The sequence below is a fragment of the Penicillium canariense genome (assembly GCF_028826845.1).
Source record: "Penicillium canariense strain IBT 26290 chromosome Unknown utg000002l_segment0_segment0, whole genome shotgun sequence".
Taxonomy (NCBI): Eukaryota; Fungi; Ascomycota; class Eurotiomycetes; order Eurotiales; family Aspergillaceae; genus Penicillium; species Penicillium canariense.
Window position 1 is genome coordinate 1,713,347 of NW_026622729.1, and position 26,890 is coordinate 1,740,236.

The following is a 26,890-nucleotide window of genomic DNA, read 5'->3' on the forward strand; positions in this document are numbered from 1 at the left end:
ACGAAAGGGACGGCGTATATATACAGGACCAAGCTATCTGATACCGTCCTCAATTGACAAACGGGACCCTCCCCTGCCCTCCCCCCTCCCGAAAAAAAGAATAAATAAATAAATAATTTTGATCAATGGTATCCAGTGCCAGATTACGGCGGGCTCCACTCGGGTATCATCATCCCTAGGAATTATCGTCATCATTTAGCAACGGGATGCCATTACAGCTGGGTGGAGCTGTTGGAGGTCTGTGGTGGTGGCCGGGAGTGTCTGCCAGGGGAAAGGACGGGAGGAGTACAGGGTACCTGCGTCACCGTGGCGTCGACTATGGTTCTCTCCCGTACTCTGTACAGGGCCGTGTACCTCAGGACCCTACTAGGCGACCGGCCGGCTGAATCAGGGGCAAGGTGATTGGATGCGCTGGGTGCAGCAGTGCAGTATGAGTGGGCCGGGAAGGAAGACAGTGGCCAGCAGGTGGGGTTCCTCGCGGGCTGATTGGCGACGAAGTCAGTTCGCCCGTGGAACGGCAGGAGATCGATGGAGCCGATCGTCATCGGCTCAACCGCTGCGACGTTTCGGCGTGATGTCATCGGCATCGTTTTGGGCTTTTGAAAATTACCAGAAATTTTGCCCGACCTGTACCGGAGTACGAAGGACGGAGTGCGAAGTACACAGGATACAATGCTACGTAGATCCTAGGTCCTACCCCGTCCTCCTCTTTAGGCACCACGGACGCATGCAACCAGACGACATACTGCCCTGCTGAGACCAGTCGGGATGGGCGTTATGATCGACACGGGGGTAGTTTGGAGCCCGGAGAAGACCCCCGTTTAATAAAAAAACCCCCTCCTCCCCTCCATCGGGGAATAGTACTGCAAATCCTGCAAACCCGGCTGCAATTACCCATACAGCTAGAGTTACCCCTCCACCCCACTCCATCCTCAACAGCGTCATCGCCAGGCCCTTGACCACCCCCCACCTTCGACTACTTCTTTCCTCGCTTCCTTTCTAATTCTTCTTCATACACCAATTAAACCATCCATCATGTCCAACGGAAAGACTTTCACATTGAGCAACGGGGTTAAGATCCCTGCTGTCGGCTTCGGCACCTTTGCCAGCGAGGGCGCCAAGGGCGAGACCTACGCCGCCGTCACAGTCGCCCTGAAGACCGGCTACCGTCACCTCGACTGCGCTTGGTACTACCTCAATGAGGATGAGGTCGGTGATGCTATCCATGACTTCCTCAAGGAGAACCCCTCCGTCAAGCGCTCCGACATCTTCGTGACCACCAAGGTCTGGAACCACCTGCACCGCTACGACGACGTCATCTGGTCCCTCGAGGACTCCCTCAAGCGCCTCAAGCTCGACTACGTCGACCTCTTCCTGGTGCACTGGCCCATTGCCGCCGAGAAGGACGGCCAGGAGAAGCCCAAGATTGGCCCGGATGGAAAGGTGAGCACACGCGACCCCCCGCCTTTCCCCGTTTCCCCCGCATGTTTCGGCCGAGCAGCGTGAGGCGGGACAGGCCAACCTGGCTAACGCAAATTGCCCACAGTACGTGATCCTGAAGGACCTCACCGAGAACCCCGAGGAGACATGGCGCGCCATGGAGAAGCTGTACGAGGACGGCAAGGCCAGGGCCATCGGGGTGTCTAACTGGACCATTCCCCAGCTGGAGAAGATGGCCAAGTTCGCCAAGGTCCAGCCACAGGTCAACCAGATCGAGATTCATCCCTTCCTGCCCAACGAGGAGTTGGTGCAGTACTGCTTCTCCAAGAACATCATGCCCGAGGCCTACTCGCCGCTGGGCTCGCAGAACCAGGTGCCCACCACCGGTGAGCGCGTGGCCGAGAATAAAACTCTGCTCGAGATTGCCGAGAAGGGCGGCAACACCCTGGCCCAGGTGCTGATCGCTTGGGGCCTGCGCCGTGGCTACGTCGTCCTGCCCAAGAGCTCCAACCCCAAGCGCATTGAGTCCAACTTCAAGAGCATCGAGCTGAGCGATGCCGACTTCGAGGCCGTCAACAAGGTCGCCGAGGGCCGCCACTTCCGCTTCGTCAACATGAAGGACACCTTCGGCTACGATGTGTGGCCCGAGGAGACCGCCAAGAACCTGTCTGCGTAAATCAAAAGTTATGGAGTCGAAGAAGAAGCAGCGATATACCCGGAATGGGGATGGCAAATCTTTTGGCCGGCAGAACGTGTTCACGAAATAGATGAATTGGATATAATCTCCATCACCCCTACCAACTCTCTCTCCACTCCGTAAAGCTCCCTCCAGGATGAACTGTTGACGCCATTCCCATAGCCCCCCATGTGCAAAACGCTGAAACACCCCTGTGAATCCGTACGTAAAATTGCAACTTGCAAACGTGCCAATGGCCAACGCTCGCTATCAAGCAGGGATGCAACGTGCACAGACAGGGGGAGAACACTGCCCCGCCAATTGGGGGGCGGAAGCGCCAGAATCCCACCTCCGCCGCAACGTCTCTATCTACCACGTTAGTGCGCAGCCGCCATGACCCTCCGCGCGGCCGGGGTCTCTAGGTGTACATAGTTACGCTCCGCGCGCTTGGACGGGGAACGTAAAAGGCGAGAGGAAATCTCTGCAATGGTTATTGCCTGGCGATGATGATCGGATGCCGATTTGGGTGCGCCGATGTGCGACGGACTTTCCTTTCCAGAGCGCATTATCGGGGAAAACACGCAGCGCGCAGTTATCGAGGTACCAATCACCGCGCACTGTACGGAGTACTCCATAGACAAAGGAACACTACGTACTCCGTATACTCCGTACACCCTGTCCTATCCGTACTGCATACTGTCCTCTGTGTTATGCACGGGCCCAGGAGCACTCTGCTCCGAGGTCTGCAGCAAGATGTCATCCCGCGTGTGGCTCGGAGCCCCTGCGCCACGGCCAGCCGAACTCCAGGCTTAGCGCGGGGACTTGAACTTGACTTTGTAACCCTACAGCCGGTGGCCGTGTGCTTAATCCGGACGGGGTTTGGTAAAGGCGCTGACTGGCTGGTGCGGCTCGGGCGATGCCGGAATGGTGCGCGGTGGGCAGATCCGGGAATCCAGGGCGCGACACCGAGACGCCGAATGAGGCATGGGTGGACTGGGCCGAAGTTGCCAGTGGCCTTGGGGCTTGTTGGATTGGATGGTTGGATGGTTGGATGGAGGAGGGAATTAAGGCAGGATCATGAACCAACCCCTCCGGACGGTACGGTAGATGAGGGTATTTGGTACGCGGGTGGTGGCTGTTTCAGCCGCGTTTGGCCTGGACGTACTACCGGAGACCAGGTATTGAATATACGGTTCGGACCAGTACGAGTAGGCCTGCAGGATGAAATTATGTTTACCGTACTATGTGCCCATACCACACGTATGCCTACGGTACACCTACACCGTACAGGATGCAAAGCTGCAGCATGGACTGGGTATGCAGTGGCTGACCGTAAACGCGGTCCAAGAAGCCAAGAAGCCAAGAAGCCAAGAAGCCACTCGGCTGCCCTCTTCGGGTGGCGTGCAGCCACCCGGGTGGTGAGGCCGTTCCTCGTCGCAAGGCTGGCTGGCCCGTGGTGGCGGAGATTACTTGTACTTCTGTTGGCCTGGACGTTGTTAATGCCTCACGGGGCGGGAGATTGGCGGGACGGTGGTGGAGGTGTAACTCAAACGCCCTCCGTAAATATGCTGCCCGTGGGTTCGGTTCGGGCTGGCGTCCGGGATAGTTGGGTACGCAGTGGTTGTGTTTCGGGGGAAGGGACCGATCGTGAAGCCGAAGAGGGTGTGACAGGAATGAACGTGATAGCTTTTAAGTTGGCTTTCTACGGAGTACTGTATACCCTTACTGCCCGGACTTCGGGGTAGTGTGCATCTGTTCTACTTCCTATGGTTCGTCACATACATGATAGAAGCAGACGTGCAGCAAGGAGCACATATCACGTCGGAGTAACCAAGGAGTAGCCGGCACAACCGAATGTCTCGCCGCGTCGGATGGAGAGCAACGGCGAGCTTCGAAGTGTGCAACCATCAGCGCGGCCCCCGGGATAGCCAGCTCCAGTTCAACCGGGTCGACCCCCTTCAAACCCTGCACAAAACTCGGGATTGCCCTGTAGGGCCTAGGCAAGTAGACAGCGAGGCATAAAGAGCGCAGCACCTCCCGGATCGCCTCACGCCGACGAGCCAGGCCTCCATCGAACTGATGATCAGATAGGCGTGATCAAGGCGTGGGGTGCGTCGACAGCGGCACAGACGTCATCCCGCAGCGTGGCTGGCCCGCGTCCTGCACGCTGCAGCGGGCAGTCTGGTTACAGACGATCAACACGACAATCGAACCAACGTGAAACTCTTGGAACTGAAACTGTATGGAGAAAATAACAAGAGCCAAACAAAGCCTAAGGCAAGGCAGAAATACAGGACGCAAGAAAAAAGAAGCAGGCAAGCAGCCTGCAGGTGGTATCTTGGAAACAAGCAAATACAGAAAACTCCCAAAGACAATGCGTGGGGACAAAAGAAACAAACAGACCAAGGTGTATCCAGTCGATGCCGTGGACATCGACGAGTAAACACCCCCGGCCCTACACGAGTCGTCCAAAGCACGACCTCCTTATGTCCGCGCCCGCACCCGCCGAGGCATGGGCGTGCACCCGGCGCTGGCCGCCAGCATACTCGTCCGCTTCGTCCCCTCCGGGCCCCCCGCACTTCGCGTCGGAATCCCACTCACAAAAGGCTGCTCACTCCCGTCGTTCGCCTTGGACACCGGCGCTGACAGCAGCGACGAGCTCGGCGACTTGGGAATCAGCTTGCGGCGTGGCTTAGTAGGCGTCGAAGGGCCGGCCGCCGCAGTGGGAACCACCGAGGACGCCGACACGGGCCCTTTGCTGACGCGCCCGCTGCCCGTCTTCATGGGCGTCCCCGAGGTCATGGTGGAGTCGCCCAGGCGCCGCACCCGCCGCGATTTCGGGGTCGATGCCGGCACTGCGGCTGCGCTCGTCGGCGCGCTCGGGCCTACCTCGCCGTCCGCCTGCTGCTGCATCTGGCGGGAGCTGCGGTGACTGGTGGATGGTTTCTTCTCGGAACGCTTGGCTCCGGAGCGTGCACGCGATGAGCCTCTGCCTACATCATGTTTGCTGGTGTCGTCTGTCTCGGCGTCGGCGTCGGAAGATGCTGGAGTCGGGAGGTCACCTTCGTACGCGACCATCCGCTCCTCGTTCCAGGTGACGCTCTTGCGCGATGGAGATGTAGCCTTGCGATTGCTGGATGCCTTGCGGTCTGACCGGCCCTGACTTTGGCCCTGGCTCGGACGGTCACTATCGGTCGTCAAGGAGTCTTCCTGGGCCATGGCCTGGAGAGCGTATTTGGGCATCATGGAGCTGCCCTTGTTGTGCTTGGTGTTACGTCTGGTAACCAATGAGAGCTCTTGGGCCTCAGTGCGCTGGAGGAACACAAACTCCGTGCCCTTGGCCCGGCGCAGGGAGATGGTGTTGCGCACGGCGGGAGCATTGGCGGGAGGAGCTTTGACGCGGGTGCTTCGTCGACAGGCAGGGCTTGCAGGGGCGGGCTCTTCATCTTGACTGTCCTTGCTAGTGGTGTCCTCGCGAGATTCGTCACCGGGAATAAAATCCCCCTTGGAGGGTGAGATTTGAACTTTAACCGGGGAGGGTGAATTGGCATCCAGATCCTCAAGAGCCCGACGTGACCGGGGGGTCGCGCACTCGGCATCTGATAATGCCTCCGGACTGGATGACTTCTCAGCGGCGTCAGACTCTTGAGAGCGAACGAGGGCGGCTTTGGCTGCCCGTTTGGCCTTGGCCTTGGACAAAAAGTCATTCAGAAGCTCTGCGTCCTCTCCGTCCAACGAGCTGCGCAACGCCGATCGCACGAGCGTCCCCTCTTGTGCCGTAGTCAGATTCCGCATGATCTTCGTAGGGGTTGCGGCCATATTGCCATTTCCACCCTGCCCTGCGTCGATGATTTCGCACTGTTCTTGGTCTGCCGGCGCAGACTCAAGCTGCTCAACCGCCCTGTCGTCACAAGCGAGGGAACTCAGATTCTCAGTAGTAATAGTGGCCTGGAAGACGGCTGTTTTTGGAGGACTCCAAGGTGCCTTGAAGAGAATGGGTGATTCAGTAGTCATGGCGAGGTCTCCGTCAACATCCAGGTCGTAATGAAGATCCTTTTCAGTAGGCTTTCCCGTGGTTGGTTGTCCCAACGCCTTTGGCAAGCTTTCATCGTAAACATCAAAGGGCGCATCGGGCAATTTGCCTGAAATTCGCAGTTAGCGATCAATTTCCACCACAGAATTCACATGGCGACCCAATGTCAACAGAATTTCCCACACTCACGTCGTTTCCGCGATGCTTCTGACTCCCATTTTGTTTCCAGAAAAGAGCGTCCAGGTTGCGGTACTTCCGACTCGGCGTGACTGGCAGATTCACCAGCCCCAACACACAGACGTTTCACACCACGCGCATACGCCGCATCCTTGGATGCGTTGATCGCCGTCTCCAACGCGTCGTGGTCCAACGAGGTCGACGACTCGAGAGTCTGCATGTTGGAGAAAGAGGACTGGAAGCGCTTCCACAGCTTTCGCTTGAGACCAGTCCGGAACGGGGTTGCGGGTTTGCGCTCCCACAGCCGGGGGAGTGAGCGGAGGGCCTTGATAGGAGTGAATCTGAACGAACTCTCGTCGGTGGGAGGTTCGGTGGTGTCGCTATAGTGAGACGGTGCGCCAGCGCGCGTGAAGTCAGCGCGTTAAAAAAGATGATAGGTCAAGGTATGTGCACGTCTATGCGCATGTCCGCGCGAAAACGAGGGGTTGTTCAAGGGATCAATATGAGGAATAGCCCCTGGCCCAGGGGCTCATGCCAACAATTCCATAGGCCGGACTCAAGCAATTCAAGGAGATAGAGGTAATTGGTATAACGAAAGGGAAAGCCGACCCACCATGATTGCGACTGCGAAAGGGCAGAATCGGTGCCCATTGTTGGTGTTGACGCGCGTGGAATGTGTCAAAAGTCCGCTGGTATCTGTCGTCGGGTGGTCAAGGGTGTACGCAGAGTCAAAATGAGAGTGCGCTATAAGTGATGCAACTAGGTCTCAGAATCATCAGGTCGCTGAGAGCTGTTGTTAATGTATACGTCGTAAGATGTGCCGATGAGGGTAAATGGAGGTGGTGAAGCCGCCAATTCTGCTTGGTTTTGCTTGGGGCGGGCGTTTGGATGGGCCCGCCTGTTGCCCCGTCAACGGCCCTCATGGCGGTGTGCTTCGATAACGGGCTCCGGAGGAGGAGGGGGGGTTTGCATGGGGCCTTGTTCGGTGTAGTGTGAAAAAAATATAGTTTTTGTAAGCCAGAGCGTACTCAGATGTGTCAGGATTATCTTCGATCGGCAACCTATGCAAGAATTTCCAGCAAAGCGTTGAGCCTGTTTACTAACATCGATGGGATTCTATCCGATGCCAATCCAGCATGTTTGATATAATGAGAGGTAAATACCGTTCTTGCAGAGATAGCTCTTGCCGAATTTCTCGCCTTGAATCAAGAGTATGCGATCCTTGACGAGTCGCGCCGAGGTCTTTTAGAAGTCGATTGATGACCGCGTCTATAGAGCCATCATTCGTTGTGACGGAGATTTCTCCATTCACCTATACAGATTGTCCGCACGGTCTTCTACATTCTAATACGACTCGTCAACCCGCATCGATGCTCTGTACATGGCTTTTACACGGGATCAACGGACAAACGCGAGAGGCCTTGGACTATTCTGCCCTAGCGTTAGTCGATGGAGTTTTCCCCTTGAAAAATATTTAGAAAAATTTGTTATCGCTGCTGAGAATTCTTCAGTGCCATGAAAGTTGAAGATATTCCCAATTTGCTAATGAATTTATTTGATCCTCCAGTAGATCGTCCAGGACGGGAGCAAACGGATTGATCTGACCAGCTTGATTACCACTCGCAATCGGCAGTTCAGCTAGCCCTATCCCTTCGACGTCTCGAGCTAATCCGGGGCTTTCCTCACTGGGTGTATTGCATTGGTCCATGGGAGGTAGTGTTATATGATTCAAATCGACCGAACTGCAGACCTTTTTAGTGCTGATCACAACCCATGTATGGATCCCTTACTTTAATTGAACGCCAACACCGGGGAGAGTGAGTGTTGTTTCAGGCAGTTGACTGGCTGGCATATTGGCATCCTGCTTGTCCCCCGTGCCCCGAGATTCACGCAGGTAGTTCATAATACCATCGGTGAGTTTTCGGAACCCTTCTTTTGAGATTGGCTCGTCGACTTCTTTGGACCTCTCGAGTAGGGCACGATATAATGAGATTTGGTTGATCTTGCAGGATGTTAGAGAGAAAGAGAGATTAACACCTAATATACTCCACATACCCAATATCTGGGGAGATCCCAAAATTGCTTCAGACTCTGCATCGCATCGATGCCCTCTTTCAAACTTGACTCAGTGGATCGTTGGCAACGAGATTGGTCAGCGATATCCTCATCGAGAGATGTAAAGAACAAATTGACACTCGCCGATGTCATCAGACATAGACCCATGAATGGGTAGACACCAGGAAAAGGGGACAGCTTCGTCATCATCCAGCCATATAATTCAATGATTGACTGAGAGCTGCTGAGAAGCTTTCTCACAGACTCTTTTCGCCAGCCTGTCGGGGGATTTCCCCAGTTGCTTGGTGTTGATACCGGGTCAAAGGGACACTCACAAGGCGCGTAGCCTTTTTCCGGAACAAAAGGATAATATTCCCGATGAAGACTGGCTTTCGCCAAAAAGAAGAAGAGATAAGTCAAACCCCAGATTTTCAATTGGGCGGTGCTGACCATGGACAGGGCCGCGAAACATTCCCGGGAATAATGAAAATGGGTCGGCATTTGCTTTTCCCATTCGTTCAACTGGTCGTCAAGCACCGTAAAGGGCATTTCCTTTTCCCACGGAGCTCGTTCATCGGCATGCCGACCACCTCTGCCATGCCAAGCAGTGATATCACCCAGTATGAGAAGTATGCGGATTAGAAAGATGTAAAGATTCTGCCGCCCTTTCTGACACAACTCGGGGTCACCCAATGCCAAAGACTGGTCGAATTTTCGAAAGATGAGATCTTCCTCGGAGACGGGAAGGTCGCAGAAAATGTCTTTCTCTTGAATTCCACTTGGTCGATCTCGGCCATTCGAAAGAAGTTTATCGAGGAAAAAACAACTCCAAAAAGTCCGACGCTGAAGTTCTTGAGTCACGCGGTCCTCGTTCACGGTTGGTTCCGGTTTGCCCCAGTCAAATGGAGAAGGACGCTGATCCATCACTGGCAGGCGAAGGATTTGAGCCACGCGGATTGCATTTCCTATATGGATCCAAGCTCTGAATTCAAGCCCACACCCGACCTCATAGACACACAGAACAAGATAGGTCTGGACTCGGTGAAGTGATATATCATCGCCGGTTCTCTGCAGCAGCGCTTGAGCATGGCTGTAATATTTCCACGACTCGTCTGCAGAGCTCCAAGGGCCAAATCGAGAAGTCAGAGCAAGTACCGCGAAAGTCAAACTTGGAGACAGCTCTCTATTGCTAAATCGGGTTGAAAACGTGAGCGGATCAAAGAAAAACAGCAAGGTCGAACCAAAATTGTCGCGAAAGAACTCAGCTGCCTGCAGCAGCTCCGTTGTGGATATTTCACACAGTCTTTCGGTATCTTGCGGTGGCGGACTGGCTAATGTCCCTGTTCTCATGGCCGGGTCAATGGCAGGATTGGGGGATAGCCCGGCGTATTGACATTCAATCGACCGCTTCAGGCAACTCCTGCAGGAGGGCCAGCCACTGGTGCATCGGATCTTGCGTTGTCTAATTCACGTATTTTAACCCACATCACCGATTACTTGGAGTTCTATAAATCCGTACCTGCAGGGAATACAGGCAATGGGTGCACGTTGACCTGGCAGATGAGCCGGGCGGCGGCGCTTCCTTGTCGGTTCAACCGGCTCTGAATTCATGCTTGAAAAGGGCCAAAGGGCCTGTGAGACATGACTTGGAGGATAAAATGAGTTCATCCCTCCGTCCTCGGGAGAGAGGGGCAGAACTGACTAAAAGACGCTTGGTTCCATGGGATCGAACTATAACTCGATGAGGAATTGTGTCGACATCGAAAACCTAGCATCTATCCTGCCTACAACCACAACGTGTCTGTGGTTGACTCCCTACCCAGCATCACTTTCTAACCCGGTTTCATCAAGAATGAGGGACGTAGAATGATTTTACGGAGGTGAGATTTGGGAATTCGCGTGGGCTGAGACTGTCCCGCACGACTGAAGAACAAATGAACGGCAGTGCCGCCTGAAATGTGGGTCCAACACGGCAATGCCGGTGTGGCCGAGGGAAGAGCATGGCATTGCCGACAAGACAAGTTTGTCAGTAGAAGAAGAGAATAAATAGGATTCGGGGAATATTTAGACGATCATGTAACCGACGTGGACGAGAAACCCAGGATTCTATCAATCTATCGGCGCAGTTGCTACTTATGGATTCCGCTCAAACAGACATCCAGTCTCCAACCTTCGAGGCCACAGACTCGAATACTTCCAAACACTCTTCTGCTCTTCGCAAACAGCATTTGGATTTGTTACATGATGCCAAAGAGGAATACCAGAAGAGTCATCCGAACTCTCTCAGATTGCACCAGGATGCCCTCGAAGTCTTGCCAGGCGGTAATACTCGCTCGGTGCTTCATACCGATCCATTTCCCATTTACATGGACCGAGGCGAAGGGAATAGATTGGTAGATGTTGATGGGCACGAGTGGGTTATCTCCAACACAATGGCCTTCGCTCCCCTTTCACGTTGAGTCTAACACTATTTGGCCTGCAGATACCTTGATCTTATTGGCGAGATGACTGCCGGTCTCTGTGGCCACTCCAACCCGTTGATTCAAGAGACTATATTGTCCACCATTCACAAAACGGGCTTGAACCTGGGTGCGACAACTGCCATCGAGTCTCAGTTTGCACAGGAAATTTGCCGCCGATTCCCATCAATAGAGCGAGTGCGTTTTTGCAATTCGGGGACGGAGGCCAATCTCTACGCCCTCAGCGTTGCTCGGCAAGCAACGGGCTTGTCCAAGGTCATTGTTTTCTCCGGTGGCTACCATGGGGGTGTCCTGATGTTTGTTCATGGAGTTGCTTCCAATACCGTCGACCAGGATGACTGGATTGTGGGAAATTACAATGATGTCGAAGGCGTCCGAAAGCTGATCTCTGAGAACAAGGGCAAAGCTGCCGCCGTCCTCGTGGAAGGTATGCAGGGAGCGGGGGGCTGTATACCAGGCAATCCCGCTTTTTTGCATGCAATCCAGACCACTGCCAACGAAGCCGGGATCCTGTTCATCTTGGACGAGGTCATGACTTCCCGGCTTGGCCCAGGAGGTCTTCAATCGAGAATCCTCGACCCCATTCATCAGACAGCTCTGAGACCCGACATGACAACACTGGGCAAGTACATTGCCGGAGGGATGACGATTGGCGCTTTTGGAGGGCGAAAGGACTTGCTTTCGGTGTATGACCCTCGACTCGGTTTGGAGTCACGCAATGGTGAGGAATCTTTGCAACCTATGAGTCACTCTGGCACATTTAACAACAACACCTTGGCGATGAGTGTCGGTTGCGCCACCTTATCAACGGTCTACACCGCTCAAGTCTGTATTGATCTCAACGCGATGGGCGAAAGGTTTCGACAAAACTTGCTTGAGATATGCCGAGGTACTAGAATGACAGTCACTGGCGTCGGGGCTGTGTGCAATATCCACTTCCTGTCGCAGATCCCACGGTCAGATATTGAGTGTGTGGAGGAGCTGGAAAGGGAGCAGACAGAAGATACAAAGGTCTTGGGAGACATATTTTGGTTCCATGCAATTCGGCAGGGATTCTGGATGGCCCGACGAGGCATGTTGGCTTTGATCATGGGAACCACTGAGCCAGAACTTGGGAGATTTCTTGCATTTGTGAAACGCTTTGTGTGGGAATTTCTTCACCTAATAGTATAGTGGTATAGGGCCACCATCCCGGTTTTTTATCCGAATTCCCAGAACACATTCCAGCCTGGAAGCAAACAGAGCTTGTATTATGTAGCGGATATTTTTCATGCATGTTACACTTTCCAGAATTCTATGCAGTCGGTGCATCAGATACTGAAACAAGCCATGTTGTCCTCTACCATGCATTTCTGAACACAGTCCGAGGGAGACATGTATGAGTCAAGTCGTTGAGGGAGTAAAGCATATTGATATTGAACCGACAAAAGGAAGTGCGCCGTAATCCTACTCTACATCAGCGGGAGCTACCAGAAACCGTGCACAGACGGTCATACCAGAGGAAGCCAAAGCCATAGAAAAGGAATGTCAAATCGTGTCTTCATAAATCATCATCTACCGCGTCTAAAGAAGCAAGGCCAGCCACGAGAAGCCATCGGCTGTATCACAGGAGTTTTTCCTCCAAGTCGCGCTCATCGAATGGGTCTCCGAACTCATCTGCATGAACGTCAGTCAACCACCTAAGTCACGCAAGCTCAGACAGTCCACAACATACTCAAATTGAAGTCCTTATCGATCACCTGCTCCATCGCCCGCTGGTACTCATCCTGAGCACGCTTGCTCTTCCACGCCGCAATAGGCGGGTCGGTGTTCTTGTCGGGAGGTTGGCCAACGTCCGCCTCACCCAGATGCCTGAACTCGGTTGTGGTAGAGATATCGGGTATTTGTTGGGGTTGGGAGCCAGGAGGGGAGAGCTCTGATGCTGTGGCGATTTGGGCGTGATGGGTTGGCGTGCAAGCACCGGCTTCCACGCGATCGGAATCCGTGTGGGGAGAGCCTACAGAAGAGGCCATCTCAGAGTCGCCGTCTCGGTCCCTTGAGTCTATTCGTAGTTAGTGGAGGAACTTGTGCCGAGGCGAGTCGGCTAGAGAACGCGGGGGGAGTAAACAGCTATCGATAGAAGTTGGAGAAGACAGATCAAGCTCCAGGGCTTCGTAATACGCGTGAAGGGGGACTCGATGGCTTACCGACAGCCATTACAGCTATAAATCAAGGAAGACAATGGATACTGGAGGTGTGTAAGCCGTGCAGATCGAGCCGATCGAATCGGACTGCGGCTGGAGAGCTGAGAAGGACGTTTGAAGCGGGCTGGGCGGTGGCCGCCTCACTGGGCTTTGAAGGCCGACACCGCGAATTTTCTTTTCTCACATCCCTCGGCCATTATATGCACGGTGAACAGATCGCGTCGTGTTTAACGTTACATTTAACGTCTACATCTTTGCTTCAATTGACATTTTCATTCGTCCGGCTTGTCCGTCTCTCTTTTCGTGGGCCATGAGCGCTAAACTGGAAGTCCCCGACGCATGGGAGGAGGACTGGGAATCCCAGGCGGATGTATGTAGGAATACCGGCTGGCGGCTTGGCTACGAACAAGTGTTCAGTTACTTGTTTCCATTCCTTGGCCATAAGTTCTGCATGGCGTGGTACTGATGCGTTGGGATATACAGAAACTAGCGGACAGGCCTACCCCGCCGCCTGAGAAGAAAGTCTCAGCGAAAGTCACAAAAGCCCAGCGCAGGGCACAACAAGTGGAGTTCAATCGGCAGCTATGGGCAGAAGCGTATGTCCTCGAATCGAATTTTTTACACGGGGTTTCTTTGGTTCTGACCAGCACACTTGTCGCAGTGAATCTCCGCAGACATTCCACTATGTCGAAGCTCGAGCCGATGTGCCTCTCAAACAAGACTTTAAACCGGCCGTCACACTTCTTAGCAGGAGACCTCCCATTGCGACACGCCAATCATCATCTTCCGGCAGAGTCGATGGAGTAACAGCTGGCCTGGTCCAACTCGGCCTAGACGATGACGGCGACTCAGACGAAGACTCCAGCAAACGTTCCCAGCCAACCCCGGAAGAACGTCAAGCGATAGCACTCAAGAACCGAGAGGAGAGGCAACGCAAGTACGAAGAGGCGCGAGAGAGGCTATTTGGAAGCCCGTCCGCAACCACTTCTGGCAATTCGTCTCCGGGGAGTACCACCCCACCCCGTCAGAACCAGTCTGGCGAGAACCGAGGGAAAGGCAAAGGCCGGGGCGGCCCGCGGGATTACAGAGAGAAAAGGGATTCTTCGTCTGCCTCAAGTAAGTCGAGGCAGCTTTACGATCCAGCAAGTCCAAACAGGTTGAATGGGCTGCCTCTACCAAGGCGAGATCATCCGCAGGGGGATCGACATGATGCCGACAAGCAATCTACACCTCAGCAGCCAGTACGAAGCCCTCGGGGTCCTGATGCAAGCGGAAGGGGTGGTTTTGGATTTGCCAACAGAGGTGCTCGTGGAGGCTAAAAACATGTGGCGCCCGATCTTCATCACAAGGCCCTTCCCGACACAAACATCCACCCCCAGGCTCGACGGCAAAGTCAAAAAGGGGCATTAGGGAAGGCTCCGTCCCGAATTGATCGCATTTGCAACCTGGGATGTGTTGGGACGGTTTTCTGCGGTTCGGGTCAATATTCGACCTATCTGCCAAAGTCATCCATATGGAACTTACCAGCGTATCGCTCGTAGCTGTCCATATAGAGCTCATCCGTGCTGGTTGTTGCTCGAACATGCTCATTTGCCTCTATGGCGTCCACCCAGGAGGCCCACCTAGTTCCCTCCTCGGCATCTGGCCAGCCTCGATAAGGCGTCAGTACCCGACGGAGTCGAATGACCCACGGAGCTGCTTGAACATCCACAAACGATAACTGCGATCCCATGAAAAATGGTCCAGTAGGATCTGCCGCCGCGATCAGCTTGTCCAAAGCATCCCGAAGCTCTTTCGCACTCGCCACCTGCTTCTCCTGGGTTTGCTCTTGTAGTACCCGATAGAAGCTGGGCACGATGTGACGGTTGATCTGCATGGATTTGTCAGCGATTGTCATCGCCTCACAACGGGCTTGCTCACATGGTCGACCCAAAGCCGGCAGTGGGCACGCAGCTTTGCATCTTCTGGAAGGAGTGCGTTGCCAATTTTCAGGTCCTCGAGCTAGCACGAGGGGCCGTATTAGAACAAAAGGAAAACGAGGGGTGATGCCCTAGAGGGGTGATAGGCCTCTTACATATTCTAAGAGCACCGTGCTTTCATAACATCCCCAGTCACCGTGTCGCAGTGCTGGCACGAGTCCCCGTGGGTTCACGTCAAGCAGTGACTGAGGCTTTTTATATGGATCGACCTCGATGTACTGGTATGGGATTTTCTTCATCTCCAGCGCTATCCATACTCGTTGCACGAATGGGCTTCACACAGAAAAACCATCGAATTAGCGTGAACCCATTTCAACCTGATCTGTTCAAATGAAGGTGGTCTCACCAGAAACAGCTTCCATACAACTTGAGGGTTGACTCCGCCGAGTGTTTAAACGCCGTAACGGCGGCTTGGCCCGTCGCTTTGGTGTGATAAGACTTCTGTTTGGGCATGTTTCGCTGGTAGAGGGACAGGGTTAGAACTTATTCTGCCCCAAAATGAAATGAGAGAAAGGATTTAAGACGAAAACCGTCCAAATAACTCTTTGTCGAACCAAAGAAGTGTAACCGGCTAGTGGAAGTAGATGTGGACTGTGACGTAGCCAAAGTTCTGCGGGAAGGCGCCAAGCCTATTCCGAGTTCTTCCATAGTCGCGTACATCGCGCAAGGAGAGGGAGAAACATACAGATTTCTTTCTTCGCTCCTTATCCTCCTTAACAAGGATGCGTTGAACACTATTTTTCTTGACTTGATCACTCTCCTCTAGGGAGTGTTTATGGCCACACCCCGGTCCGTGACCGTGGGTGCCAGTGCCATTCACCCGTTGGATGGTGAAATATCTCCTGCCGCTTGATCCGGGATGGTCTTCCGGAAGACGAGGGCCAGGGGAGGAAAGTACACTGAACGCGTTACTACCCTGAAGTGGGAACATAGAGTGCATTTCGGGCAACATCTCCCCCGGTATGGGCACATCATCTAATACCCCGCTACTAGGAAAATATTCGGTGATCTTGATCTTGACATCGCAGAGGTCTTTTGCCCGTGCTCTGCGCTTTCGCTTTTTCTTGTTCGGATCATCAGACTTGGGTGTCCCAGACGGTCGGCCTTTCAGTCGACAATCCCAATAGTGGGAGGCGAATGTGTTGCGCTTGTATCGCTGAGTCGAGCGGTGGGAGTAAACATTATCGATGTGGGGGAAGTAGATCTGAAATCTAGGGGTTACATACTTGTCAGTAGTCAATTGTTTCGATCGAGGAAGAAACATCACATACTGTTCTTCGCTCAATGTAATCATCTCGTCTACATAGAACAATATGTTTCTCCACAAGTCCAAGTCAGGCGGATCTGGGATAAGCTTCAAGCCTTGCAGCTGTCCAGGAACAACGTCCACAAAGCTCGTCATGTCCGGTGCATCAGCTACCAGCGCGGCATAATCATGCTGCGGGAAAGACTGATATAATGGCGCCGGCAGTAGTAGGGCCAAGTCAGCATTTGGTGGTGCCGGCGCATTGTTGGCAAGATCTACCACAGGGGGTTGCTCCGGGGCGTTACCGAACCGTGCCACGTCTTCGAAAGCATGTAGCGGTGGCTGTATCGGCCTCCGCGATGGGCGAGGTTGTTGGGGATCTTGCACATGATGCTGTGGTGGTGTGATAAGCTGAGGGAGCAGTGGTATAGCTTGTTGCGCGTGCGGGCGAGGTTGTTGCGGTGGTTGGATAGGTCTCTGCGGCCGGGGAGGTTGTTGTGGATGATGCAGCTGAGGTTGTGGTGGTGTACTATGCTGCCGCGGAATTGGTATAGGTTGTTGCGACTGCTGGAGAGGTTCCTGCGGCGGTTGGAGAGGTGGAGGAGGTGGAGGGATATCTTCAATGGGCCGGAAAGTCGCGAACGGGTTCGCCGGGTTGACATGACGGAGCTGAGGAGCCAGGTCTAGTGCTTCATCGCCGATGGACGAAGCTATACGAGCGGAGGAAACCCGCTGCAGCTGTGAATTCATTGGGAGTGGAGCTGTGCGCTGCCTTTGCGGTGCGGAGAAGAAAGGGGAGCGGCGGTTGAAGCGGCGAGGGAAACTGCCCGGTTTGTACCTTAATTACTAGACCGCGGGGACGAACCCGCATTTCTCCCCACAGCCATGGCATGAGCCTTGATTCTACGCGACAATAGCCCGTTCCTTCGGCTTAAAAAGTCTTTGGGGGGAAGACTTCCACTCCTACCCCCTAGAAGCTTTGGACCTAAGATGTACGAGGGAAATAAAAGAGCTTCTGTCAATCAACAATCGCTGAACAGTTGCACTACGTGAAATGCCCGGTCTCATGTACCCCAGATCCTGGAGACAACTTTAAAAAAAGAAAGAAAAAAAAAAATTGATCAAAAAAGTGAACCACAAAAATCACAATCAGAGGATTTTCTTGCCCGTATGCTTCTTAGCCGCCTCCGAGTTAGCAAAAGGAAACCCCGTAGTCCGTTTGTCAGCGCCTGTTCTGCGACTGATCTTGCCCCCGCTGCTCGCGAAGAGCACGCACCACAGGCCGATGAATGCTAAGATGGAGCCTCCACCAACGGCGACCGCGAACACCCCCTGTCCTCGGGTAACATACCAGGTGTATGCATAGAAGGCAGATATGGCATGGAATAGAGAGGTCACCACGAGGGTAGGCAGGGCATAGGGTGCCTTTGGATCCGAGTCCGCGGTCGTGACAGGCTCTGAGATTGAAGATGTTAAGGGGATTGAGCCAGTCAACATCACGGTCAAAACGGCAATGGTGAGCAGACTAAAGCCAAGGCACCGGGCGAAGTAGATCTCAATAGCTACCGAGCATGGTTAGAACAGTCTCTGGAACATAGTAGACCCTTGGATAAAGAGCCGGGGTGACGCACAAGATGCTGGTCGGGTTTCGTCCAGCAGCATGGCCACTATCATGCTTGGGCCCACCATTAATGGCACACTCTGCAGCGAAAGCCATGCCGCTGTCGAGTAGGTATAGGTCTGGAAGACCTTACTTTGAGTTTCAGCCTGCTGTGCCAAAATGGTCTCGCCTCAGACACGAGGCGAGCCTCGTCTGAGTAGATCATTGGGTTCTTTCACTCACATCCATTTCGCATCGGTCAAAGTGTCCCGAACCTTAGCAGTTTTGAGTTTGGCGAGATGGTGATAGTGGTTTTGCTTGAGAGTTGTGAGAATATGTTCAAGCTTCAGCCTGGAAGCTAAAGCTATGGACCGTGTGACGTCATTGGATTTGTCTCGTTTGCAGCGTACTTTTGATTAGGAGAGGATAAATCGACTAGTTAAGAGCTATAGAGGTGAAGACATACAAAACTTCAACAGCCTGTAACTATCCTCCGGTGAGAAAAATACATATGTGGATTTTCAATGCGACAGCAGAAAATTGGCATTCAATAACCACCAACTCCTTGAAACCATGGAAACCCAAGACAACAACTCCTCGCATGGATTCTCATAATCATTGATTAATGTTGCTGGCACGCAGGTACCTGGTGAAGCTGTTGTCTGCGTCCGAGGGGGCACTCTGAGAACCCGATAGAGCCTGCTTATATCGTTCGGAGAGGCCTTGTTCGTCGCCTGCGCTGGGCCCGGCGTAATCGTAATCCTCATCGCTAAAGTCTTCCCCATCAGCCAATCCTCTCTTGATGATCTCATCTTCCTCCTCATCTTCAGCCTCGCTGACGGTCTCTGGCCCGGTCTCAGGACCCTTTCGCTCTCTGCGACCAGATCCAGAGACACTCATGTCCTTCATAAGCTTGCCCAGCTCCAGTTCCCGCTGAGAAGACTTGTTCTCTTCGCGTTCCTGCTTCTTTCGCTCAAGTTCGGGCTTATAATCACGCTCAAATTCTTGACGCTTCGTCTCAACGGCGTCGAAGAACTCGTCAACGCCATCACCAGTCATGGAGCTCACGGCAACGACGCTCAAGTGTCGATAGAACTCCTCAAGCATCAAACTCATACTGTTCAGAAGCGATCCCATGTATCCACTTCCAGCGCCAAATCCGCCGACGCCACCCTCGGTTCCGAAGGCCCCGGATTCCTCTTCCTGGCGCAGAGCCTGTTGGAATTTGTCGAAGTCGGTCATCCATTCCTTCGCGAAATCGGCATCCTTCACATCTGTCTTGTTGAAGACCAGAATCATCGGAAGCTTGGTCTTGTAAAGAATACTGCATGCATACAGCATGTTGCTCATGAACGTGCTGGTCGAGCTCGCACGAGGAGTGTCAATGACGTATGCGATAACAGTCGGAAACGACGATGCCAGGGTCTCCAGGAGAATGCTACCCGATGCGCTCCACACGAACACCTCAATCTGACCGGGGGTATCGACCAGGATGTGCTCGATTGGCTTCGCGGAGGGATTGTCGGGGTTCGGGGCGGTACGCTTCTCGAGAAGAGAAATGATTTGATCGACCTTGGTGGCGAACAGGTTCAGAGATGTCAGGATTCCGCCGTTTGGACCCAGATTATACTGCTTCATCACTTCTTTATAATTGATGGAATCCCGGATATCGATGTTGCTGTCGAAGGGTACCGAGTGCACCGCCGGGTCAAGGTTCATCACATAGGGGACAGTTTTCTTCGAGTGAAGATAAGAGTTGATTCTTTGCATGAAAGTCGTCTTCCCAGAGCCTATAAAATATATCTGTTAAATCTCTGATTCCAGGGTAAGCGGTTTGAGAAGAAAGTTGATCCTTACCTGCCATGCCCACGCAGACAACGGACACCGCCGGAGACGCCATGTTGAAGCAGTATTCAGGTTACCAAGAATTCAGTATGATCTGAGCTTTGATTCCAATGAGCGCGATCAATATTTGGGTAAAGTGAGGTCTCGTCGGGGAGGTTGTAGAAGTGTAGTCGCGGGGAGCTCTTTTTTCTGAAATTCTTTGGTCGCGGGGAACTGACGAATGCGCCTGGACCGCCCGCGCGTCAAACGTCATTCCGCTCCAGCCTTTTGCTCCTCGCTCTTCCAGAGCAACTACCTTCAAGGAGAAACACGATGACCTTGGAAGATTTCGAGAAGTCGCTGGCGGAGGACCAGGATCGACGTCAGGAGAAGAGCGACAAGGGGCGCCATCCAGACCGCGATCGGAGCAAAGATCATTCCGGCCGTCACCACCGTCATTCCAGCCACCATCACCGACGGCATTCATCACGATCTCGCGAGCGTGACAATAGACGAGATCGCGACTCCAGACACCGCGATGATGATAGCCACAGACACAAGCGTTCTCGCCACGGGACGGACCATGGAGACGACCGTGAGCACTCACATAAGCGCCGCCACAAAGACGACAGAGACATCGAACCTGTGGCACCCAAGACAGTCGTCCAGGAGGAGCCCAATCCTTTGAAGCGAGACTCCTGGATGGAAGCACCATCCGCCCTCGATATCGACTATGTTCATCGGCCGCACCCTAAGCGCCTGGAAGAGTCTACGAAGCCAAAGATGCTCCAAGCGGATTATGAGCTCAAGATCCATGACAAGGAGCTCAACAGCCACCTCCGTGATCTTAAAGAAGGGAAGACTCTTGATGATATCGATGAATTGCCTGCACAGCATCAGGTGGATTACACATTTGGGGACTCAGGATCCCAGTGGAGAATGACCAAGCTCAAGGGCGTCTACAGAGAAGCTAAAGAGAGTGGCAAACGCGTCGAAGAGGTTGCCATAGAGCGGTTTGGTGATCTGCGCTCGTTTGATGACGCCCGAGAAGAAGAAACCGAGATGGACCGTCGCAAGATGTATGGCGAGTCCTATGTTGGCAAGGACAAGCCAAGCGGAGAGCTATTCCAGGAGAGGAAGCTTCAAGAAGCAGCTCACCGGGACTCGCACGTGCATGTTCGCGATCCTGCGGAGGAGCTCAAAGCGGAGGGTCAGGGAAAGAGAATGGATACAGTCCCTCCATCGAACACGACCAGACCTCTTGACCAGACAGCATTGAACCGTCTCAAAGCTCAGCTGATGAAGGCAAAATTAAAAAAAGCTTCCAATGCGGCTGAGCTGGAAGAACAATACAACAATGCCGCAGCTGCATCGCTGTCAAATCGCAAGGAGGCGGACGTTGTGGTGCTTGGTGTCCAGCAGAACCGCATGCTTGCCGGCTCAAGGAATGAGGTCAAGCCGGTTGATACCAAGCGAGGCCGTGAAAGAGGCCTAGTGGAAGACAACGAAGACATGAGCATTGAGGACATGGTTCGCGAGGAACGCAAGACCCGCGGCCAAGCGGGAGGTGAAGGACAGCGGCTAGCAGAGCGCATTGCGCGGGATGGGAAGTTTGAGGTAAGATTCCGTCCTTTATTCCAGGGCTAGGCTCAGCAACCTAACAATCGTCTAGAATGACTTGGAGTATATGGACGACCAGGCTTCCAAACTGGCCAAACGAGTGCACCGATCTGAAATCGACATTAAGAGCGCTACAATTAATGACTTCCGCAAGATGAATCGCATTTTAGATAACTGCCAACTCTGCCATCACGAAGATACGAACACCCCTCCAGTGGCGCCTATCGTCTCCCTCGCAACCAGAGTCTATCTCACCCTTCCCACCGAGCCTGAAATTAGCGAAGGAGGAGCGACTATCGTGCCCATCCAGCATCGAAACAATCTCCTGGAATGTGACGATGATGAATGGGAGGAGATCCGTAACTTCATGAAGAGCCTGACACGCATGTACCACGACCAAGGCCGGGATGTTATCTTCTACGAGAATGCGGCCCAGCCACAACGCAAGCGTCATGCATCTATGGAAGTCGTCCCTCTACCATACAGTCTTGGAGAGACCTCGCCTGCGTTCTTCAAGGAGGCGATTTTAAGTGCCGAGTCAGAATGGTCACAGCACCGCAAGCTCATCGATACCTTGGCCAAGTCCAAGCAGGGGCTTGGTAGGTCTGCATTCCGCCGGACTCTGGTGAAGGAAATGCCCTACTTCCATGTCTGGTTCGAGCTTGATGGGGGCCTAGGCCATATCGTTGAAGACGATCACCGCTGGCCCCGTGGAGACCTATTCGCTCGCGAGGTCATTGGCGGCATGCTCGACGTGGCTCCCGACGTTATAAAGCGCCAGGGTCGTTGGAACCGGGGTGGTGATCCAAGGGTCGAGGGGTTCAAGAAGCGATGGAGGAAGTTTGACTGGACGCGGATTCTGGTCGAGGGATAGGACAGGATTGTTGAAAACAAAAACCTACGTGTTAACACTCAAAAAGGCTCTGCTATGGATCAATCCAGCGCGAGGCTTCTCGGATGCACATTCTCTTTGCAGTTGAACCTCAAGCATTCCATTGTAAGGCATATTCCACGTTTCCTGATAACTCGGTCCCCGGGGCCCAGATTCCCCCAAGTCCCAAGTCCGGAAGCCCGGTATAGATCTAACCTCACGTTTGAACACTTGAACGCTTAATATCGGTACTTGGGATAGATACTGACTTGCACTACCCGCCTAGGCCAGTGAGGCTTTGCTGATTAATAGGACCGACTCAGAGTCAGGATCATATTCGTAAAGATAACGTCTAATGGCGGCATCTCGCGACTGCGGAGAACTCGCCGAGATAAACCCAGGTCTCCCGTGGGGCCCTCTCTTCTCGGCCGATGTCTCGTATCTTTCATGACTCTTGCGGTCGCCAATGCTCATCATCTTCTTTTCATATTTCCTTCGCTATACTCAGGCCCTCCTGTCCTAGAATCCCCTCTCTAAGCTACGCCGAATCTTCCAAATCAATTGGACTCGCTATCAGACGCCCCCGGCCAGCCCCTCGCCCTTATCTGTAAGTTTGCGCGCCTTCCGATGACACCCCGCGGGCTCCTTTTAAAGGCCTCCAACGATCCCAATTGCGCGTCCCTCCAGTTGGGGAAGAGTTCTGGGATAAAAACTGTCATTTTCTTGCTTTGCGGAGTATCCGCAGATGCTTGCGCTGATTTCGTACCTTAAAAGGTCGTTTGGAAAGACAGGGAACTAACGGCTTGCCGTGCAGATCACAGCAGCATCATTTCATCAGTATGGGCTCTCACGCCGCTAAACCCAAGGTTCTTCTTCTTGGAAATATTGGCTAGTCGGTTCATCCAGTGAATAAGCTTATTCTTGATCGAGCACTAATAGGTTGGAGCATAGCGCGCATGAGGCTTGGAATACGCTAGGTGAAATTGCCGAAGTTGTGATACCAACCGCAACCAATCGCGAAGAATTTCTTCAAGAATGCCGGGATGGAAAGCTTGACGGGGTTGTGGCAGCCTATCGGACATTCTCCTCTATTAGCATCACCGGGCTAGTGGACGAGGAGTTGGTGAACACGCTGCCGAAGTCATTGGAATATATTGCTCACTGCGGTACGCCCCGACATAATTTCATCCCAAGATGTTGCCAGTTGCTGACTTCAATCACCGCCAAATCAGGAGCTGGCTATGACCAGGTGGATGTCCACGCATGCAGTGCCCGTCACCCTCCGCTCCGGGTCTCAAACGTGCCCACGGTTGTGGACAACGCTACTGCAGATGTGAACATGTTCCTAATCCTCGGTGCGCTCCGAAACTTCAACACTGGCATGCACACTCTTCGTCAAGGCAACTGGCTCGGCCAGGAACGCCCAGCGCTCGGCCACGACCCTCAGGGCAAGACTTTGGGAATCCTTGGAATGGGAGGTATCGGGCGGAACCTAAAGAAGAAGGCCGAGGCTTTTGGAATGAAGGTTATCTACCATAACCGTCGCCAACTCGATGAAGAGCTATCCGGAGGAGCTCAGTACGTGACCTTCGACGAGCTTTTGTCGACCAGCGATGTGCTCAGCCTGAACCTGCCATTGAACGTAAGTAGAATACGTGGATGGGATTTGTTGTACGAGATCTCTGTATGCTGACTTTGCGCAGAAAAAGACCCGTCATATTATCAGCAAGGCGGAGTTTGCGAAGATGAAGGATGGAGTGGTTGTGGTCAACACCGCGCGGGGTGCCGTCATGGACGAAGCAGCCCTGGTGGACGCTTTGGACAGCGGCAAGGTATTCTCCGCTGGTCTTGATGTCTTTGAGGAAGAGCCTAAGGTCCATCCTGGACTGTTGCGCAACCAGAATGTTATTCTTGTGCCACACATGGGCACGTGGACCGTCGAGGTGAGTTGTGGAGATGCCCTAAGTATCGAGGTTGCGAGACTAACAGAATCCTAGACTATTACTGCGATGGAAGCGTGGGCTATTGAGAACATCAGCCTGGCTCTCACCACTGGCAAGTTGAAGAGTCCTGTTGCGGAGCAGGTTGATCTGTAATGATCTTGTCTAAATCGGAGCTCTGGTGCTCGATACCTGTCGTACATGTCCATAGATCTTTCCCTTCATAGATTTGGCCCAATATATCGGTCAGTATACTTTTAGCCTTATATAGACAATGATATAATTTACACAAACTCGAGCCCACTTTGAATTCGAGAATTTGATTTTTTCTCCCGGGAGAGAAAGAAACATCAAGTCCAGCACGACTTACAAAAAGGGTGGTGGTAAGTTCCACCTGCGGCCTTCTGCTTTGGGACTAGCCCGATCGCGGCCATCTTATCAACCGTTCTGCTCAGCTTCAGCGTGAGCTTCAACTCAACACAACAACTCCACCATGGCCGAGTACTGGAAGTCCGCAGTGAGTTATCCTACAGTCCCTTCTGGCTCGGACTTTTCTAACATTGTCTCTATCCTATAGCCTCGCTTCTGGTGCAAACAATGCAAGGTCTTCATCCGCGACACACCCTTCGAAAAGACCCAGCACGAAGCCAGTCCAAAACACCAAAATAGTCTCAGGCGCTTCCTCCGTGAGATCCACAGAAACAATGAGCAACAAGAAAGGGAGTCACAGCGAGCGAAGAGTGAGGTCGAACGATTGCGACAGGCCGTGGCGGGCGGGTCCTCCAAGACCGGGAACGCCTCTGCGCCTTGGAAGAAGACCGCCGCGCCAGCACCCATGCCCGCTGAACGACCGGTCGGTGTAGAGGAAAGAAAGAAGCAGATGGCACAATTGGCTGAAATGGGTGTGGCGATTCCAGAGGAGTATCGCAGAGACATGGCTCTGGCTGGTGAATGGCAGACGCTCTCGGAGACCCAGATCGACCCGCAGGCGGGACTAGAAGGCGCTGCAAAGTCCATCGGAGTGCGCAAGCGCAAACATGATGGTGAGGAAGATGAAGAGGAGGAGGGTGGGAATCCGTCCGAGCAACTTGTGAGCAAAGGGTGGGGCTCGAGGATGAGGTCCTACCCCGGTGCCCAGGATGGCGACGACGAGGATCTGGATGCTCTATTTGCATCCACTAAGGACCTGAAGAGGTCCAAGGTCCCCGTTGCGGACGATGAATCAGAGGAGCTAAAATCTGAAGAACAGAAGTGGGACCTTGCTCTATCCATGAAGAAGGAGGATGAAGCTCTCGATTCCAAGACCCTGGAGACGGACAGCCTAGCTCAAGTCAAGGCAGAAGAAATTGGCAATACACCCGCCACAGTGACCGACGAGAAGCCGAGTGAAGAAGCCCCTGGGCCTATTTTTAAGAAGCGCAAGGCGAAGGTCATGAGGAAATGAACTGGACCAAGCAAAAAACGTCCGATCATTCTCAGAAAAAGCCGCTGCCGCAGCTTCTATATGAACAACTGAGCCCTACAGATCAAGAACATGCCTGGCTGCTGTAATTTTACAGTGTGATGACCATGCTCGATACGCTGCTCCCAGTGCTTGTCTTCCGTCTTCCTTTCACAGGCAGAGGACTCACTGCAGGCAACCTCCCAGTGTTGCTGCCCCAAATGATCTTCAAGAACGGTACCAGCCAATTTCTCTTTTAGGTCAAGCTGCTCGTACACCCCCGAGAGCCGCGCTCATGATTGATTACCATGATACATCGGCTTCTCGGCGTTACCGACCTGTTATCCAGCAATATTTGTCTGTTCACCAGACACATCAGAATCCTTAACCTGGATTCTTCCATGCAGATTTAGACGCGTGTGACACCGCTAGGATTGACACGGCGAGATCATAGATGTCTCTGCTCCACTGAATCTTGCAGGCACAATATTGCCCGAATGCTAGAGCTGCTGCGCAGCCTAGGAAACTCAATGTGGAGATATTCCCTTTTTTTCAATTTTACTTTTCATTGAATTTCATATACATGTAGTTCATAAATGTGTAGCCCTAGAGACGAGGAAAGGGTAGACCTGGGGTATAGAGTTGCCACTCCAATTTTTTTCGGCGTCGAAGCGGAGACTTGGATCGCCGGAAAAGAAAGCTCCTTGGTTCGCTCCAACTTCGCGCATCTCTCTCCGACTGCCACCAAACCACAGACACGCCGAGTTTCCCAGCGACTCGCGCCTTTCCCCTATATGTACCGACACAAGGTGTCTTTACCCGGTTAGTACGTCCTATTTGATGCAATCGCGAGTTCTCCAGCCCATTCAGCCCGCCGTGTCCTGTCGAGGCGCATTTCTCTTCTCGCACCCGCAAAGAGCCCCGGATTCCCCTCCCCAGCGCCTTCACAATCGAGTGCATACCGCAAAAGGGCTCCCGATGTCTTCGTCACTGTCGTCGCGACACGGAATACTACCCATGAGGGCCTGAGACCGCGGGCGGGGAAGGAGTCCTCGGGGCTATCAGCACAGAGAATGCGACACAGACCGTGATCGGCCGATACATGCAAAATGGAACCTGGGAGCGGCTTATGCAGATACCAATTCTCGTCAAACCCCCCACTTGCACGAGGATTCGGGCGCGCTCGAGCTCGCGTCGCAGGCTCTGGCCTTGTCCACTGGTTGAGCGGCTTGCACCGTAACCTGTCAGCGGCCAAACGGGCTGAGACGGGATCAGCTCTTCCAGTGGAAACCATTGCCTTATGTCAACTCCAGTGCTGCCGGGAA

The 26,890-nt window shown here is 53.3% G+C and overlaps 11 protein-coding genes across 11 annotated transcripts; 6 read left to right on the forward strand and 5 right to left on the reverse strand.

Moving 5' to 3' along the window:
• Positions 1–1,035: 1,035 nt before the first annotated feature.
• gldB (putative glycerol dehydrogenase (GldB)) lies at positions 1,036–2,116 on the forward strand (the record flags this gene model as incomplete). The annotated part of the gene is made up of 2 exons (XM_056685950.1): positions 1,036–1,443; positions 1,547–2,116. 2 exons carry the CDS (start codon positions 1,036–1,038, stop codon positions 2,114–2,116), a joined length of 978 nt encoding a protein of 325 aa, XP_056544692.1.
• Positions 2,117–4,600: 2,484 nt separating this feature from the next.
• Positions 4,601–6,977, reverse strand: N7482_003826 (uncharacterized protein; the record flags this gene model as incomplete). Its single annotated transcript, XM_056685951.1, has 3 exons — positions 4,601–6,258; positions 6,339–6,706; positions 6,940–6,977. 3 exons carry the CDS (start codon positions 6,975–6,977, stop codon positions 4,601–4,603), a joined length of 2,064 nt encoding a protein of 687 aa, XP_056544693.1.
• Positions 6,978–8,112: 1,135 nt separating this feature from the next.
• N7482_003827 (fungal specific transcription factor domain-containing protein) lies at positions 8,113–9,731 on the reverse strand (the record flags this gene model as incomplete). The annotated part of the gene is made up of 2 exons (XM_056685952.1): positions 8,113–8,328; positions 8,382–9,731. The coding sequence occupies 2 exons, from the start codon at positions 9,729–9,731 to the stop codon at positions 8,113–8,115; spliced, it is 1,566 nt and encodes a 521-aa protein (XP_056544694.1).
• Positions 9,732–10,516: 785 nt separating this feature from the next.
• N7482_003828 (aspartate aminotransferase family protein) lies at positions 10,517–12,034 on the forward strand (the record flags this gene model as incomplete). Its single annotated transcript, XM_056685953.1, has 2 exons — positions 10,517–10,794; positions 10,864–12,034. 2 exons carry the CDS (start codon positions 10,517–10,519, stop codon positions 12,032–12,034), a joined length of 1,449 nt encoding a protein of 482 aa, XP_056544695.1.
• A 430-nt stretch (positions 12,035–12,464) lies between these two features.
• Positions 12,465–13,057, reverse strand: N7482_003829 (uncharacterized protein; the record flags this gene model as incomplete). The annotated part of the gene is made up of 3 exons (XM_056685954.1): positions 12,465–12,517; positions 12,576–12,902; positions 13,048–13,057. The coding sequence occupies 3 exons, from the start codon at positions 13,055–13,057 to the stop codon at positions 12,465–12,467; spliced, it is 390 nt and encodes a 129-aa protein (XP_056544696.1).
• A 297-nt stretch (positions 13,058–13,354) lies between these two features.
• N7482_003830 (uncharacterized protein) lies at positions 13,355–14,363 on the forward strand (the record flags this gene model as incomplete). Its single annotated transcript, XM_056685955.1, has 3 exons — positions 13,355–13,414; positions 13,528–13,640; positions 13,706–14,363. 3 exons carry the CDS (start codon positions 13,355–13,357, stop codon positions 14,361–14,363), a joined length of 831 nt encoding a protein of 276 aa, XP_056544697.1.
• Positions 14,364–14,536: 173 nt separating this feature from the next.
• N7482_003831 (glutathione S-transferase family protein) lies at positions 14,537–17,019 on the reverse strand (the record flags this gene model as incomplete). The annotated part of the gene is made up of 6 exons (XM_056685956.1): positions 14,537–14,914; positions 14,965–15,045; positions 15,119–15,296; positions 15,370–15,505; positions 15,578–15,614; positions 15,709–17,019. The coding sequence occupies 6 exons, from the start codon at positions 17,017–17,019 to the stop codon at positions 14,537–14,539; spliced, it is 2,121 nt and encodes a 706-aa protein (XP_056544698.1).
• A 399-nt stretch (positions 17,020–17,418) lies between these two features.
• N7482_003832 (putative ATP binding protein) lies at positions 17,419–19,769 on the reverse strand (the record flags this gene model as incomplete). Its single annotated transcript, XM_056685957.1, has 5 exons — positions 17,419–17,831; positions 17,901–18,022; positions 18,113–18,220; positions 18,516–19,659; positions 19,727–19,769. The coding sequence occupies 5 exons, from the start codon at positions 19,767–19,769 to the stop codon at positions 17,419–17,421; spliced, it is 1,830 nt and encodes a 609-aa protein (XP_056544699.1).
• Positions 19,770–20,026: 257 nt separating this feature from the next.
• On the forward strand, positions 20,027–22,187 carry N7482_003833 (putative cell cycle control protein (Cwf19); the record flags this gene model as incomplete). Its single annotated transcript, XM_056685958.1, has 2 exons — positions 20,027–21,310; positions 21,366–22,187. 2 exons carry the CDS (start codon positions 20,027–20,029, stop codon positions 22,185–22,187), a joined length of 2,106 nt encoding a protein of 701 aa, XP_056544700.1.
• An 836-nt stretch (positions 22,188–23,023) lies between these two features.
• On the forward strand, positions 23,024–24,280 carry N7482_003834 (D-mandelate dehydrogenase-like dehydrogenase; the record flags this gene model as incomplete). Its single annotated transcript, XM_056685959.1, has 5 exons — positions 23,024–23,076; positions 23,136–23,350; positions 23,417–23,826; positions 23,888–24,127; positions 24,182–24,280. 5 exons carry the CDS (start codon positions 23,024–23,026, stop codon positions 24,278–24,280), a joined length of 1,017 nt encoding a protein of 338 aa, XP_056544701.1.
• Positions 24,281–24,617: 337 nt separating this feature from the next.
• On the forward strand, positions 24,618–25,568 carry N7482_003835 (putative formin binding protein; the record flags this gene model as incomplete). The annotated part of the gene is made up of 2 exons (XM_056685960.1): positions 24,618–24,641; positions 24,702–25,568. 2 exons carry the CDS (start codon positions 24,618–24,620, stop codon positions 25,566–25,568), a joined length of 891 nt encoding a protein of 296 aa, XP_056544702.1.
• Positions 25,569–26,890: the final 1,322 nt, after the last annotated feature.